Source organism: Varroa jacobsoni, unplaced genomic scaffold, assembly GCF_002532875.2.
Source record: "Varroa jacobsoni isolate VJ856 unplaced genomic scaffold, vjacob_1.0 scaffold_29, whole genome shotgun sequence".
Taxonomy (NCBI): Eukaryota; Metazoa; Arthropoda; class Arachnida; order Mesostigmata; family Varroidae; genus Varroa; species Varroa jacobsoni.
This window is the reverse complement of record NW_019212931.1, coordinates 11669-29983: the sequence shown is the minus strand read 5'-3', so window position 1 is coordinate 29983 and position 18315 is coordinate 11669. Positions and strand designations below refer to the sequence as shown.

At 50.8% G+C, this 18315-nt stretch overlaps 1 protein-coding gene across 1 annotated transcript; it reads left to right on the top strand.

Moving 5' to 3' along the window:
* Positions 1–726: 726 nt before the first annotated feature.
* Positions 727–17328, top strand: LOC111259010 (spen family transcriptional repressor split ends; the record flags this gene model as incomplete). The annotated part of the gene is given in 7 exon segments (XM_022830677.2): positions 727–1524; positions 2314–8560; positions 8844–13314; positions 13525–14447; positions 14642–14917; positions 15145–16587; positions 16804–17328. Coding segments are annotated over 7 exon segments (14287 nt in total), but the record flags the coding sequence as incomplete, so codon positions are not given.
* Between the last annotated feature and the right edge of the window lie 987 nt (positions 17329–18315).

Here is an 18315-nt window from a genome sequence, read left to right as displayed (position 1 = left end):
TCATTTGCTCTGTAACACCGCCTGCTGCTAACAGCTTTGCAGATACAGAAAATGAGGCAGTCCAAGTCACTTACATGCACCAGCGATTCAATTTGTTCGCAGATAAATCCGTATCATAGACAGAAGTTCGTTTTTTTTTCAGCCCAAGATTGACGGTTATCAACACCGCTTGCAATAAAGCTTAGTCATGTATTTCACTCAGAATTGGGAGATCTAATTTATCTTCGACGACAGTTAATAATAGAATATTTCAACAGTTTAGGTAAGGGGTTCTATTCCCCTACGGTGTAGGGGGTCGCCGAGTCATAAAAATTGTTTAGCAATCATGACATGCATTAAAGCTAAGGATTTGTGATACGTTATTCGTACGAGGCAGAAAAACATAAAGTTTCGTCAAGTAGTCGGATTTCGGTTACGATCACACGAAACTCAATTTGAAGAAATTGTCTGCGAAAACCCCGACCAGAAAATATCATGGGCTGATTGATGATGATAATCTACGTCGCGGCAGTCCTATACTGACGATTTGCCTGTCGCAAACAATATTTCTGGACATAGAATTATAAATTTGTCGAGAGATGTGGTGTCCCTAGCACTCTCTCTCGCAATTCGGTCTCTCTTTTAAAGTCTGCTACGAATGATAGACATCAGTCAATAGAGAGAGATCATGGCCTCAATTCCGTTTACTCCCTAGCTAATCTTTTTGTGTCACGTTTGTTTATCCAGGTACGGCAAGGTGCAGAATGTAAAAATTTTGTCCCGCGATGAAAATGGAGCCGCGGCTTGTACAGTATCGTTTATCGACATCCGCTCGGCGGCAAAGGCCCATAACGCGGAGAACAAAGTGGACGAATGGTTGCTCAAGACGGACTACTACGAGCCGCCGTCATCGGCCGCCGTGTCCGCGTATGGTTCGGGAGGGACAGCAGTTGGATCTGGTTCGGATGGTAGCGGCGGGGGAACACACAATCGAAGTAAAGGCGGCCAGAATGCACCTACATGTGGATCTCAGAGCCCGTTCGCGACAGCTGGTACGACGTCACGCGGGGGCGTTGCTGGCGTCGAACCTCCGACGTCAAACGTTCGAACAACGGGCACACGGTACAATACGTCAGCCCATGACTCCAGCGATCGAGCATACGGTGGGTATGGTGCGTATAGTGCTGAACGGGCGGCCGATTTTGGGCGAAGAGTGTCGCAGGGTTCGACGGCGAGTGGTGCGTACCATGAAGATGAGACGAGTACAACGTCATTTCGTGCCCGGACGCACTTCCGGAGAAGCGCCGCAATGGACGAGGATAAAGATTCACCGGCGTCAAACGCCACTAACCAAGCTATCGCCAGTACAGGCGGCAACTCCGCGCCGAGTAGAAGAAGTCGGGCCGCAGCTCGCCGAAGCAAACATCATTCAGGTTCTGAGTCCAGCTCTAGAAGTTCATCGGGCGCGTCATCGAAGGGACGGTCAAGTTCGAGCGGTAGTAGCCATCGTTCGATATCACCGTCGCAGAAGTCACAATCACCAACGTAAGTAGTGCTGTTTGCGTTTTTTTTAATTCAAGCTTTTATATATATATATATATATAACAAAATTATTTTAAGTTTTAAAGATTTTTCAAAAAAAGCAATAGGTGTGGGCAAGGATTTACGACTACCAGCTTATCGCGGATTGTCAGCTAGAGTTTTTGGGTTATTTAGACCCTACTGGAAAACGGAGAATTATCTGAGAATGAACAAAGTCACTTTAAAATAGATCTGCAATTAGTTTTTGCGAAAGTGAATATTCAAGATAGTTAAGACTTTCGATAGGGAAATGGCACAATTGATAGGGCTGTTGAGCAAATGCGTGTGTTTTTATAAAATTTGTTTACAGACTCACCGTATTTGTAAGTTATTCACGCGTTCACAGTACGGGTTCATTTTGAATCACATCCGAACTAAACCGTTAGATGTACGCCGATATTTGTTCATCGTCCTTAGTAGAGAGTCGTTCCTTAGTGGACAGACAAATTTTATACAGTCAAACTGTACCTGCATGTTATGCCTACGTACAACAGTTCATCACGCGTTCTGATTGCAACGATATTACCAGCTCGTACCATAACGGACCTTGTGCATCTCTCAAATGTCTGTCAGAGTATTATTTCTTTATTGGCCGCGTGCAGTCTGGCGTATATCAGGTAGCATACAATTGGAGCTCCTAAGAAATAAAAGGCGATATTATATTATCTCTTCTTTGCTTCTTACGAAAGTCTAACGTACGATTTTCAAACGCTCAGTTTCTTATAAAATCTCTGAATATTCCTTCTCTTGTAGGACATCATATGGCAGTCAAGCATCTGGAATGCGAGCGATCTCGGGAACTTCCGGAAGTTCTGGCCAGTCAGCGTCATCACTCGGACAGCTCGGACTTAGCCAGTTGGCCGATGGCGGGTTGGATCGCGAACCCTGTGATCGGGATCGAGATCGCGACGGACTTCACGAAAAGCGGCCGCTTGGCATCTGCGTTCGAAACCTTCCCGTCCGATCAACGGACACGAGCCTTAAAGATGGCCTGTTCCACGAGTACAAAAAGCACGGCAAAGTCACTGTTGTAAAGGTGATTGGACAAGGCACGGACCGCTACGCAGTAGTCTGTTTCAAAAAGCCCGAAGATGTCGAGAAGGCGCTCGAAGTATCAAAGGACAAGCTCTTCTTCGGCTGCAAGATTGAAGTAAAAGCCCACGAGGGTCTGGATGGCGAGGACAATGAGTTCCGTCCGCTCGAGGCAGAGCTAGACGAGTATCATCCGAAGGCAACCCGCACCTTGTTTATCGGCAACCTGGAAAAGGACATCACAACGTCAGAGCTACGAAAGCATTTTGAAGGATTTGGGGAAATTATTGAGATAGATATAAAAAAGCAAGGCTCAGCCTCGTCGTACGCCTTCATCCAGTACTCGGATATCGCCTCGGTCGTCAAGGCGATGCGTAAGCTGGACGGAGAAAATCTCGGTGCCAACCGCATCAAACTGGGTTTCGGCAAGTCAATGCCAACGATGTGCGTCTGGCTAGACGGGATCGCCGACACGGTGAATGAGAAATTTCTTGCCAGACAATTCTCTCGCTACGGTCCCGTAACCTACACTGTGATAGATCGAGAACGAGGGCACGCCCTTGTCTATTTCGACTCGCTTGATTGTGCACAACACGCCGTCTCCGAGATGCGGGGTCGGGCTTTAAACGGCAAGCGACTTCAAGTGGACTTCGCGTCGCGCGAGTGCCAGTCCACCTTTTTTGAGCGGATAGAAAGCTCGGGTCAGATTGCCCAGGGCGACAGACCATGGATCAGCCGCGGCGGACGTGTGGCACCCGTGCTTCCGCCTGACTACGATCGTGAACGAAACAACCTCCGAACTGAACAGTTTGAACAGCAGTCACGCTACTCTCGTTACGATGCGCCACCGCGGTCACGGTCAGCAAGCAACAGTACATTTCGAGCAGTCGGCACGAGGGCGACTGGCGCGACTACCAACCCAGCGACGACGAATCGTGCCGCACGCACGGGTTTTAGCTCGACACCACGCTATGATAGTTATCATGACGACTTTGAGCGGCGCAATTCCCACCGATTCTCCGAAAAGGAAGACTCGTTGGATGAGGTGGTGCTTTACGAAGATCGGATCGAGCCGGAATGGCGAACGTCAGGTTCGAAGGCCTCGAAGATTCATCGGAACTCGATGAGCGATCATGAGGATAGCCACCATAGCGGTGGGTCACCTGTCCGACATCACAGTCGAAGTCCACCTGTTGTGAAGAAGAAACGGCATCGTAAGACGAGTGGCGGTTCGTCACGGATGAGCAGTCCCGTCGAGATGGACGTTAGCACAGGCGGATTGGGAACGACGGGTGACGGATGCAACCAGCACAACGCTCATAAGGTAGTCGATGGTCAGCGGCGTCGCAGTGATCCAGCATTCACGGACGCCTCATCGCCTAGCCAGCTGGAACGCAAGCGACGCCTACTAGGCGTCGCCGCCGCCGCACCCTGCGAAGAGGCCGATTCGAGCGACCACAGAAGAAATAAGTACCTGAACACGAACACGAAGCATGATATTTTGAGTTCAAGTGACAGCGAGTCAGGAAGCGTGAATGACGTTCGCCTCAAGAAGCGGTTACATCACAGCGCTAGCATCTCGAGTATCGTCTCGCAAACTCAATCGGTCTCGTCGAGCGTCGCCCGAACGCCGACGGGTCACACGTCCTCGAAACAGAGCCGACCTCATCAAATAACCAAAGAAATTCCGAGCAGCATCATCAAGAAGCATGGCTCGGCACCCCTCAAGGAGGGCGTCGAGAACGGATTGCGGGGACATACTTCTTGCAACGACTCCATCGCGAGGCGCGATCCTCGTCAGGCCAGGCTGTGGGCGTCGGCCGGGTCGATCGAGCAGACCTTATCGCGAAGTAACAGTAGTGGCAGCACCACAGCGACAGCAAGTCTTGGCAAGCAGCAGCATCACAAACGGAGCACAGACGAAGAGGATACTATGTCGGGGGTTGTCACCGATAGTGGCCGTATTCCCGAGCCAACGCTCTGCGGGGGCTTGCAGCTAGCTCCCGTGTCGGGTGCCCCGTCCAAGCGGCCCGTCATGGTTCTACCGCTGCCTAGATTTGCTTTCTCGTTCTCCCGATCTCCTTCACCTTCGAACCATCATCTAAACAGTCATCATTACGACACATCCCAGAGTGCCTTGAGCAAGCAGCAACAGCAGACGTCCACCACCGTCGCCGCCAGTGGGTCAAGTACAGCAACAGGGACAACAGCAGCAACAGCATTAAATGCTGCTAGTTCTGTACCAGCGACACCAGTAGTAGCAGGTAGCACACTACAGGGCGGTGGGCAAGTTTCCGGTCAAATTCCAGTAGGACCGCCAGCAGCCGCTTCTGCCGGCGGACATTTCAGTCTCTCTGATTCGGAATGTTCTTCACCATCTCTCGTTGGGGGTGGCGGCCATGGTTCGGCGCATTTTACTACCAGCCATGGTCACTCCGCTTCGCACGGTGGCCTCTCAAGTCGGCCGTCCATCGAGGAGCGTATTAAAGCACTGGACGAAAGATGGCCTACGCCAGCGTCTGCGTCCTCAGCGACCTCAGCGACAGCAGTGAATGCGTCCGCGGGCAGTAATACGGTACAGCGCTCACTCTCCAACACGCAGACGGACAATCCCCCACCACCACCGATTGTGATCGATTACCAGAAATACAACATCAAGAAGAGGCCGCGATTCCCAGCGCTAGCACCCGCTTCTGATATCGTCAACAAGACCGAACCTTCCGAAATTACCAAGTCTTTGCTGGCCAAACAGTCAATCCTCGATCAGGACTCGAAGCGGCTCGAGCACATCAACGAGAAGTACGAGCCGAACAAGGCTGGAGGCGGCGACCCATCGCTGGCGGTAGGTGCGGCCGGTCCTGGCCTGGCCGACCCCAAGGACTCGCTTCTTGCAACCGTCATAAAGAAGGAACCGAGCGATAGTCGGGAACAGCCTGCCGTGACGCCGGTTGCCCTAAACGTTGTACAGTCACCAGTTGCGCCAATTACACCGACCAGCGCATCGGTTGTGCTTAAAGCCGAACCTCAACTGCCGCCGGCCAACGCGGTCATGAATCCTATAACAACACCTGGCTTAACGTCCTCCACTCCACAGCAGTCGCAGAAACCCGTTTTGCCATTTCGCACGAAGGCTGCTGCCAAGGAGTTTTCAATGCCAAATTTGCCACCCATGGGTGCACAGAGCCAGCCACTATTTCCATTCGGAAGTGGCTCGGAACGTAATCAAGCAACGCCAACAGCGCAGGTCACTCCTCCGGTCAGCTCACCGGGTCCACCGCCTGGTGTTAAGGTTGAGGCGGTGTCAAACATCAAGAAAGAGTTGTCGGCATCTCCACCGCCGCAAACCAATAGTCCGTGCGGCGGCGCCCCAACATCGGGTATGATGTCACCAAAGGGTGCGAGTCTCTCCCAGCCTTCTCAGCAACAGCAACCCTTAGCCGTTGTCGAGAGGCTGCAGCAGAACGTAAAGAAGGAGCACCGGCCGTCGCAGGGCGGTACGAGCCCGCCCTTGAGCATCTCTCGCAAGGATAAAGAGGATAAGGCCAGCATCAAGAAAGAAAAGGACAACAATAGTAAGGAGGACAATAAGTCCATTTCAAAGTTTAACAGGGACAGGGACCTTACGAAGGACTTCGGCAAAGCTAAAAGCCCGAAAGCCACTAGCTTGAAGAACAAGGAACCGCAGCCGTCTGATGCGGAGATGAGCGCTAACGCCACATCGGGCAACACTGTGCAGCAAGTTGTAAAGCGACGCGTTTCTTCGTTAGACAGCAATGAATCGGAATCGGCAAAGTCCACGAGGTCATCTGAATGCGGCGGCGGTGCCCGCGAAAAGTCGAGCGAGCCTGAACCAAAACGAGCGAAGCTCAGTACGAGCTCATCGGGAAAGTCGAGCTCGACTGAGAGCGAATACAAAACTTCTTCGTGCCGCAAAGACGACCTGCGCAAGGACCGCCAGGAGAAAGATAAGGACTCACGTGACAAGGAGAAGATAAAAGACAAGGACAAAACAGGCAAGGAGAAACCCGATCGGGAGCATTCGTCGTCGAAGCATTCATCGTCATCATCATCAACCGCATTGTCATCATCAATCCTGAAAGACGAAGGTAGCAGTAGCAGTTCACAAAAGAAAGACAGCGTTGGAAAAAAGGATCACCATTCAAGCAGTAGCAGCAACACAAAGGACAAAGTCGACAAAAACATGGACGGCGTAAATGTCAACAAGAAGGACAAGGAATCCAAAATGAAGGACTCGTCGTCAAGCAGTAACAAATACTCCTCGTCGTCATCATCATCTTTTAAGGATAAAGGACGCGACGACCGCGTTGAGAAAAAGGACAAGGATCAGAAGGAGAAGAGTGACCGTGAGAAGCATAAGGACAAAGAACGAAGTCGGCGTCAGGACAAGGAACACTCACGGCAAGATAGCAATAGTAAGGACAAGGACAGGGAAAGTAGACGGGACAAGGACAGTATGACCACGGGTAGTGGTAAGGACAAAGATCGAAAGGCTGATGTGGACAGGGATTCGAAAGAGACCAAGGAAAAGCTGCTTTCGAGCAACAAGGACAAGATCCGATCGACTGGCATCGATAAATCGGATAAGATGGACAAAGAGAAGGACAAGACCGATAATAAAGAGCGCAGTAGCGACAAATGCGACAAAACCGGCAGCAGCAGTGGTAGCAAACAAGATCGCGAAGGAACCAGCAGTTGGGAAAAGAAGGCGATGCAACGTCAAGCGATTGCTAAGGAAGTCGCGGACGCAGCAGCAGCCGCAGGCATACCAATGGAAGAGCTCGGTTTCGTCGATGGGGTACCCATGTTCCTCTCCATGTACGATAAAGTCAAGCAACGTTCATGCAAAAATCAGCAACAACAACAGCCTGTGCACGACGTTAGCAAGGGTGACAAGTTCGGCAAGCTGAAACAGTCTCGTGCGCGCAAGAAGACGCTGGACTCAGACGCCAGTGATGACTTCCTGCCCTCCGACGCATCGAACTCGGAGACGGAGACGACGTCACGGCAGTCGCATCCACACGTACATCAGCCGTCGACACATCAGCCACAGCAGCACCAACATCAATCGCAGCATCAACAGCCACAACAACCACAGCAGCAGCAGCAGCAGCAGCAGCAGCAGCAGCAGCAGCAACAACAACGAACAAAAAATCGAAAGAATTCAGTGAGTCACCCGCATTCGAAAAAACGGAAGACGGTCATTGAGAGCTCCTCCGATGGTGAGACGCCTGCTATGTCGAAGTCTACAACGGTCACCACGACTACGAGCAGCAGTAGTACGACCACACTGTCGAGCACAGCCGCCACCGCTGTTAAGGCGCCACCGACCTTGTCAAAGAATCGGACCCGGCAGGCTTCGTCCGCACCGAAAGCTGCCGTCGCATCGGAGTCCGAGGACAGTAGTGACGAATCCACGAAACTGTCGACGATCTTCCCGAAAAGTAAAGCCGAGCAACAAAAGAAGATGGATCTGTCCGATCTTTATTCGTCGGACTCAGCCGACGATTCGGACAAGCTCACGACGCAAAAGCGGAAGAGGACGACGACAGCCAGCGTGGCGACGAAAAACGTATTCGAAAGCTCCGAGGTGTCGAACGATTCGTCTGCAAAGAAAGATTCCTTGCAGAATAAAGTCAAGGTTAGGAGAAAGCTCGAAAAGTCGATCTTGTCCGACTCCGAGTCATCTGATGACGAGTCGAAAAAGAAGGAGCAACAGCAGCATTTAAACAAAACTAAAAAGGAAAAAGATCTATCCCTATTCAACAGCAAAGATAACAGCAGCAGCAGCAAAGACGAGCCCAGTGTGGAACGTCTCAAGGATGGAAAAGATCGTAAGGAGAAAGATGCGTCAGCTAAAAAGGAAAAGGATAATCGAGAATATAAAGAACACAGTGGAGAGTACAAGGAAGAACAGAGCAGGGTCAACAAGAAGAAGAAACTTAAGAAGGTAAGAAATGATCTTGTGGCCAATGTTAAGTTGATTCTGAACTTAGATAAATTCAAAACGCTTGCATTTGTGGCCATTATATCTGTCATATTCGTTCCTCTCCCTAACGTTTTTAATTGTTTCAAACACACAAATTCGGTATCTGCATATTAAATCAAGGCTACATATTAATTAATTATTATGCTTGTATAATGATTTTCGAAAAGCAATGTTAATACCGTCATTGTTCCATGCGTTGGTCGTATTCTCCTATAATATTTACATTTTCTGCCGTGCCCTTTAGAATAAGCAATGTAAAGACAAGAAAACTGATAGCCGTAGAGAGGGCAAAGAGATCAACAAGGATGACGAGTCAACCAAGATCGCGACGAGCCAAAACGTGTCTGTCACCGTTGGAGGGAACACAGCTGCATCGAGTCAGGCTCAGGGTAGCCAGGAATCGGCGCAGCCAGCGAAGACGAGTTGGGCCCTTAAGGACCTCCTGGCGGAGTCCATGAAGGCGTCCAAGGCGGCCCCTGTTGTACAGCGAACGCAACATAACAAGCAGCAAGATCCGAAAGAAAAGGAAGCCAAAGAGATCAAGATGTCGGAGCCCATTGTCAAGTCAGCGGAGAGGAACAAGAGCACAGAGGACTCCGACAATGAGCGATCTGAAGCCGAACAAGCGTCCGAAGATGATTATATCAATCCGCGCGCTCCAGCACCAGCCGGCAATGAATATCAGAGCGAAATATCCGACAGCGAATTACATAGTGAGCCGATCATTAACAATTTGGCACAGAAGGGGTCTCCGCCTCACGATCGAATCGAAAGTGATTCAGAGTTGGACAGTATCGTAAACGCTCTCAGCGGACCCGTAAGTAGCTATGGCGATTCGGATCGTATGGATCGCCAACAATGCGAGCTGTCCCCCAAAGTGGACGAACGCAGTGATTCCGAACTGCCTACAGCTCCTGCGAACGATTCGAGAAAGCACTTGGTGTCCGATGTGGTGGAAGTGGTGCCTTTCGATGCGTCCAACAATAGCCAGTTTAACATCGACCATAATAAGCAAGACATGATGAACAAAGTCGATAAAGATAACTCTTCGGCTAATACTACTCTTAGTACTAATAGATCCGATTCAATAGCTATTACCCGGCCCGGCGAAAAAGACCGCACCGATCGAGACAAAGAGAAGAAACGCAAGGACAAAGAGAGTCGGCATCACCACCATCACCATCATCACCATCATCATCGCAAGGACAAAAAGGATAAGGACAAGCATCGCGATAAGCAGCTCTCTACTTCATCGTTTTCGGCCAGTAGTAGCACCTACCAGCAACAGCAGTCACACTCGGCAGCTGGTTCCGATTGTCGAGACAACCAGCCAAGCATAGCAGCTGCAGCGGCCGCACTCAAAGAACGTGATCCACAGCAGCAACCGCGGCTATCTGCCGCAACGGCAGTTGTCTCTGTCTCGGGTACCAGCAGCAGCAGCAGTAAAGCAGTGTTCGAGGCAGATGATAGCAAATTGTCAACATCGGAGGATGTACGTGCAGATGAAGATACCGTGGAAGAAGCACGCCGTCTCGAGGAGGAACTACTGGCTCCTGGTTCGGCTGAGACGAGCAACACGTTTGAGGCTGATCTTAGCAAGAAGGATGACAAATCAATCGAAGAGCGTCACTTCGAAGAAGAAGCCGCTAAAGAGACAAAGCGACTTGAGGAGGAGATGTTCTCCAGTCGCGATGATGCATGGCAAGAAGGCTATGATAAAGAGAAGGACGACTCGCCGCTGGGTATAGGACATGACAAGGACGGGGTACCCGGCTCCTATGAGTTGGACTCAGAGCGCAAAATGGAGGACGACCTGGCAGTGTCTGCTTTGTTGCAGGAGATGGGCGATGAGAATGACATTGCAATCGTCAAAGATCATCCGCCGGTAGAGGAAGATCCCGAGTATCTAGTGGATCAGGCCCAGCAGGATCAGGACCATGATCAGTCCCCGTCCGCTGATGAGCCTGTCACACTCGAGCAGTCCCCGCGTGTCGGCTCTGATGCGCATTTTGTTGTTCAGGATGAGGAGAGTTCGGGCTCGTTGCAGATTGATACCACGGAACAGGACAATGTCGTAAACCAGGAAGCCAGCCCGGCAACCCCGACCCCAATAAGAGCCTCTAGTTCGTTGGGTGGTCAGGACAAGCCCGTGCTGGCATTCCATGAAGCTCTCGCTTCACTGCAAGAGCCTCACGGTCAACAGGCACCTGTACACTCGCATCAACATCAACGAGAACATGCTCGGGAACAGCAAACATCCTCAACAACAAGCATTTCACAGTGCTCGAAATCGCCACGCGACGCGCTGATTGAGAACCACTCACAAGACCGGCCATTAACCCCGTGTATCGACCTACACTCGAGCCCGCCGCTGCACAGCCACTCCGACATAGATAAGATTTCCAGTCTAGGTCGCACTGCTCTTCCGGATAAACCACTTAAAGACAAGGAGATAGACCTCAGCAGCAGCAGCTGCAGTCTCATCAATCAATCTTCATCAAAACTGTTAGTTCCGCCTCCGGTTTCGCCGACTGTGGCCAACCCTGCGATTCACAGTCAGGCAGAGGATCTCTTCGATGCCCTGCAGGCCGAGACAAAGGCCCGCACACCCGAACCGCCCACTCTGTCTCATCAGAACAATTTATACCAGGTCCAATTATCCCAATATCCCATCGCTGCCGTATCCTGCAAATCTCCAATTCAGTCGCTATTGGCTGGCTCCGCCGACGATCGGTTGGCCGCTGGTGATTCACTATCGTCGTCGCCGACAAAGATTAAGACTCCGTCGCCCGCTAAGTCAGATTCGAGCAAACTCGAAATTATGGAAAGCCCATTACACGAGCCGGACGACAAAGAGGTTTCTTCCGCACAACAGACTCCAGAAAATAACAACAGCAGTAGCGACAACGCGGTAAACAAGGAACAGCCGAAGGAGCTTGACGCGGCCGAGGAGCGGGCAAACAAAGATAAAGATGATACAAACGACAGCTCAAGCAAGGATGATGACTTCCACGAGTCGCACTCGACGCCCATTCTGGAGATTATCGAGAACCTGTCATCGCCCGTAGTGCACGCCAAGGACGACAAAGACGATATCGAAGCTCCAGACACGCCAGAGGGCACTCCTGCCGAGGCTCCCCCCGATGATATGCCCTCGGAGTATGAGCATACCGAGGTCGAGGAGCAGCCTGAGGAGGAGGATCGAGATGAACGCGGAGACGATCGCGAAGAACGTGAGCGCCGGCCCGCTCCACAGCTGCGGGGCAAGCGTGGCAAACGAGGTGGCCGTGGCGGTCGAGGCCGCAGCGGAGCTCGTCAGAGCCAGAATCAGACCCACGAAGTAGCCGCTAACACGACGGTTGAACCCAAACGCCGAGGAGGTCGAGCCACTTCCGTGGAGAAACTCCGCCGCGGTTTACGATCAGAGGACAGTGCAGCAACAGCTGCCCAGCAGCAGCAACAGGAGGCGGTCGCGAACGATGCGAAGGCCGCAGACACTCCTGAGATGGCGGTGACGTCTCAACTGCAGTCTCAGAAGCAACAGGACCAGGCCGCCGACTCCAGCTCTGCAGGAACAGCAGCCGATAGGACCGCACTGGACAGACTTACGACCACAGCGTCCGTATCGACATCTGCGGCGACGGCAGTAGCAGCAACAGCTGCGACACCAGCGTCTGTTACCGAAGATGAGCGGCCTCAACAGCAGAACAAGGGCCGCCCCACCCGCGCTGGCCGTGGCAAAAAGAACAAGCAGTCCCAGGATAACGATCAGGTAGCCTCGGTGGTCACAGCACCATTATTGTCTACAGCAACAACAATAACAACTACAACATCCGCATCTGTAGCAGCAGTAGCTGCCGTCACCACCATGGCAACATCCGCATCAGCAGAGGAGTTCCGAAGCGGTGTCACGAGCAGCGAGACAACCAGCACAAACAAAACGGAGAAGCCGTGCTTTAATCGAGACGCTGGCCTGAAAAGGCCGGCAACGAGCTCATTCGACGTTTATGAGTTTAAGGACTCTGATGATGATGAGGATCCGTTCTCAGCGTTGCCAGCGAATCATGAGCAACAGCAAGCTGCGCCTACTGCGGTAAACACATCTGTTGTCGGCGAGAAAGTCGCCGATAATAATAAAATTATCGATGGCATTCGTGAGAAACAAGACAAATTAGACAAAACGCTTGGCGGCAAGGAGGCCACCCCAGCGGTGTCATCTACTGACGAGAAGGAGATCAAGGAGCGTCGCTCAAGTGACGAGAAAGAGTACGTCGCCGAACCATCGCAACACGGCAAGATTTCACTTACTATTCGACTGCATAAGGACGGTCACGACCGTGCTGAAGTGGTCAAGAGTTCGGAGCCAATTGACGAAGTCAAGCCGTCAGCACCGAAGCCATCCGCACCCGTCGTGCATGAAGAAACCAGCCAAAGCAGCGGAAAAACCCGAAAATCTGCTCGACTCGCAGGAAAGAACACGGTCGATGACACAATTGACGAAGTTATCGGAGGCATGCCTGCGGTGGAGATCGAGTCGCTACCGACGACCAGATCAGGCCGGCCTCGACGGGGCGTCACGCGCAAGGAGCCAGAAGACAACACCATGGCACAGACTGCCAGTGTCCAGGAGAGCTCCAAGGAAAAAGAGAATAACGAGGTCGAGGTTCCGGAACCCGCCCCGCAACCGACGCAAACCCCAAAGAGCAACAGAAGAGGTACGTAAGCGTCTAAGACTCAACTGAATATATTTATAGATCACCCTATGGTTACTATTCATATAGATCTGCATTTTTAAAATTTGTTGTTTGCAAGAACTTATCCTCAATCACTTCTGAACTACCGAAGATATCCTTTCTTGATTGATAAAACTGGATATTCAATTTCGCCAAGATTATTGTTTATTGTGTTATTTGATTGTTATTCAGGGGCCCGCCGTAAGCAAGAGGAACCGACAAAGATCGAACTTCCAACAAAAGAGGTCAAGATCGAGGAGGAACCAGCTGCACGAGAGCGTGCACAGTCGACTGTAGCCGAGGAAGAGGCTGTTGCCGCCGCCAACGACGTAAAATTAGAACCGAAACAGGAGCAACCTGCCATTGCTGATCTGGCGGGCGTCAAAGTGTCCCCCCTGGACAGCGTTCCAAAGGAAACAACGGCAAATGAAACTCCACCTGCCTCAGTCACACCACCGTCCAGGCCGCCTGTACTTTCTCACGCGCGTGCCTCACCTGACAGGGTTCTACCACCTACAGCTACACCGCCCACAGCCAGTCCCCCGATGCCGGCAACAGCCCCAACGGTCGTAGAGGATACACCGTCGGTCGAGCTAAAGAAAACAACAGAGCCACATCCGGTACCTGTGACAGCGGAAAACCCACCAACTGCTCAACCCACCAACACACAGGAACTATTGAACCTTCCAAACCTACCGAAAGGCCTCACAGCAGCATCTGTACAGAACCAAACAACGGCTGTTCAGAACCAAGCTCAATCACACCAACAACAACAACAGCAGCAGCAACAGCAACAACAGCAAACACAGCCACAGCCAGTCCAACAAAACCAGCCTGCTCCTGGAACACAGTGGCCTGCCTGCGGGCCTAACACCGGCGTAAATGTACCCGCACAAGGGTTTTCATCTTATCCTGTTCCATCTGGCGGATCTGGGACTCCTCCAGGTTTGCCACATCACGCTAGCATGGCCACTCTGCCTACGCAACAGCTCAGTCCCCGGCTGCCGGTGTCGTCAGCTTGCGTTGTTCGCTCGACAGACAACAAGGCTTTGCTGACACAGAGTGCAGTTCAGCAACAGCAACAACAACAGAACCAAGTGCCACCCAGGCTCGAAGTACGTGTTTAACTGCTTGAGTCGTTAATATACTACGTTATTTAGGTATCTTGTAATGTAATTGTGAAGAACGTAGGAGTTAATAAGCTACTTAATTATAACGATTCTTATCAACCTAAAAAAAACTTCCATAATACACATTTATTCTGTGATGTCTGACGCGGCCGTTGTGCCATGTTCTTCATCATACACAGATTCCACCCGAGAGTATCCAAAAGCAAATTGTAGGACATCCATCTCCGTACGGAGTTGCCGGAAGAAGTGCGAATACCCGTACGCCCCCAGCGCCCACTCAAAGTGGTCAAGTCAATGTTGTAGTGTCACAGGCTAGTACAAACTCTGTACAAGCTTCCACTCCACCGGCGACCAGAACACCCCAGCAACAACAGCAGGCCCAATCCACAGCTAAGAAAGCGATGTCTACAGGAACGAAGACCGCCATGCCCACTGGATTTGCTTTCGACCAAGTGGTACGCACGTCAGCACTGAACAATCTTAGGAGCAAAATGGAATACTTCATTTCTCGTATATCTCGTGCATTAGTTACACATAGTTAGTAAGCGTATCATTTTCACGCTGAAGTAATACCCTTCACGTTTCCATTACGATACACACAATTGTCTAACCCAGTCAAAAAAACTGTTCTCTTTTTTGTTGTCATTTCCTTGTTCTACTTATAATCGCATCACCTATACAGCCCGGAACATCTGGCGTAGGTGTCGGGCCTGCAGGTGCCGGCAGCGGTGTCATAGCGGAACTTCTGCAAAATTCCCAGTTTATACCTAAGGATTATTTGGCTGTGGCGGCGCAGCTTGCCGCCCAGGCTGCTCGTCAAGGAAATCAAAGTGTAACAGGTAACCCGACTCCCCCGCATACGCCGACACCTCCACAGGAGCTCTTGAATGCCATGCGGGGCCAAGCGGGTAGCGCCCCGCAGAACATGCTGGTACCCAACCCACTTGGTCTGTCACCTAACGACTTGTTGGTGCATCAACAATTTATGTATGCCGCAGCCGCCAACCACCCCGCGTATGCGGCTGACCTGCGTGCACTGGGCTTAGGGTCTCGATTCCCCTATCCAGCCATGGCAGGCTTCCGGCCTCCGCCCGATCCTAAAGAGAAGGAAAAAGAACATGAAGCACTGAGTAAACCCAAGGTAAAAGGCGCCCAGGCCCACCAACAGCAAGAGCAGCAACAGTCTGGCAAGCCCTCCAGTGGTCCACCGCCGCCAACATCCTCAGCGGAAATGCTCAGTCGTTTAGGCGTAACGCCCGGTGGTGGTTACCGCGCTGCCGCAATCCACCAACTCGGCCAGCAGCTTCCTATACCCAGCGCATGTTCGAGCGACGCGCAGGCCAGTCCCTATGGACGAGCTCCGACCCACGTTAAGGCGACGGAGAGCGAGCTCAAACAACCGCCAGCGGCTCATCAGAACCACCAGTATCCGATGGCTGTTGGCTCGCCGAGTCCTGGCTTCATGCAGCATTCCGCCAGTGGTGGGGCGCTCGCCCTCAAGAAGGAGTTGGCTGCCCAGGCGCAAGCTCAGGCCCAACAGCAGCAGCAGCAGCAACAGCGTGAGCAACAGGAAGCGCTGCTTAAGAAGACTGGCCGCTTTGGAGGACGTGCTCTTGAAACCTCGACGCTCCACGGACCGCCACCGGCGCATGCGCTCGCCCAACAGCCCGCGGTAGCTCGAAGTCAACCACCCACGCCGCAGACACCGCCACACGGAAGTGTTGTACCACCACCGACTGGTGAAGTGCAAATGCTTTCTAGGTATCCCGTCATGTGGCAGGGCCTCCTGGCCCTCAAGAACGATCAGGCTGCTGTGCAGATGCACTTTGTATCAGGCAACTCGCGAATAGCACTCAGCTCTCTGCCGGCGCTCGGACCCGACGGTGGACCTGCGCCAGTACGCATCGCACAGCGTATGCGACTCGAGCCTGCCCAGCTCGACGGCGTAGCGCGGAAGATGCAACATCCAGAGGAACACTGCATTTTGCTAGCACTGCCCTGTGGACGCGATCATATCGATGTGATGCAGCAGTCGCATAATTTGCGTAGCGGCTTCATAAACTATTTGTCGTCGAAACAAGCAGCCGGCATTGTCAACGCTGGCTCGCAACCCGGAACCGGCCAGGTATGTATATTATGCTAATATATATATATGAGAGAAGGGAGTTCTATGCTAAGGGCCGCTTATGGCATAAATCGATAACTATAATTGCCTGTTTAGGCTGGCTGACGTGTGTAATATATAGAAAGCGAAACACCGCACAGTGTATCTTGTGTTTATTATTGTTTTTTTTTTTCACCGTAATAATTTGCTGTTTTGTTTTGGTTTGCTCATTTATAGCCTGCGTACGTCATTCATATCTTCCCGACCTGCAGTTTTTCACACGAGAATCTAGTCCGCATTGCGCCAGACCTACTGCAGAGCGTAACTGACATCGCTCATTTGATGGTCGTGGTTGCAACCGTCTAAGTAAAAAACGACCTCAGGCATCGACGACGACGACGACGAAGATAAACACAGAACGAGACAAAAAAGAAACAGCAACTGAATTGCGCCATATTTTCAACGGTCGCATACACGGCCCATAGTAGCAGTCGACGGTATCGCCATCGAAACGCTATCAGCGACCCTAAATTTGATCGGGACACAAACGAAAACATCGCGAAATTACCAGGCTGTCAGTTTGAGCACGTGGAATCATCTACGTCACGTCGCGATCGATCAGCTGCTAAGTCCTTCCAACGAAAGACCATCTAAGTGGGGTACGCTTTACCATCCACACGTAATTCTAGTCCACATTGCTGAGCACTGCCGTCCCATGAAGAAACGTTCAATTGCGAACGGGGTAACTGTCCAAAACAAAAAGATCAAGAGTCCTTCCTTCCTTCCTTCCTTCCTCTAAACTCTTCAGCAAGAGTTTACTGCAAAGTGCAAAAGGTAACGATGAACAGGATCGATGAAGACAACGAGATGAAGCTAACAACCGATTGCTGCTACCGCTTCCGCTATACAGCCAATGATGATTTCTAATAATGGTGATTTTGACATTCGTGTTTGCCCTAAAAAGTTCTACCGTCAGCTATGTCGTGGGGTATGACACGATTGCCACGACGCGCTAACAGATTTCAACCATGTAATTTCATCGTATTTCATCCATTATACAAATTCATAGGTTCAACAATTCACTCATTCAACAACATAGCGTATATTTCACCCCTTATCGTGTATTACACAGAACCATTACACATATGCATAAGTACATAAGCAAGCTCACGTCTCATCGTAGCCTATGTACCGTCGTGATGCCCGACATATTGGTATAAATATATATATATATATATATAAATATATATATATATATATATATATCTCTATGAAATAAATGATGTAAAGAAAACAACGAGGAGAGGATGCAAAAAAGTGAAACTGATGTTACAATAGAAACGAAAAATATTGTCATAATATTATTATTATTATTATAAACCTATATATAAGATGAACATAAAAGAGTGTAGAAAAAAAGGTAATAATATTGAGAAGGGGACGAGAGGATATAAATATAACGGATATTAGTAATAACGCTACGGTGCTCCAGAGACCAGCAAGGTTATCATAGAAATGAAACACTTGTAGAGAACTAAATAACGATACTCTGTGTGAAACTGATCGAAGAAAGCGGATTGTAATAAGTGTGTAAGAAACTGCGAGCAGCAGATGACGATAACGAGAAAGAGGAATGAATCAATATATGCGACGCTCACATCAAGCACGACTCGACCCCGGCCATTAACACAGCCTGGGGACCCCTTGTGTATCTTGTACAATATCAGTTCAACTTTATCTAGGTAAGCT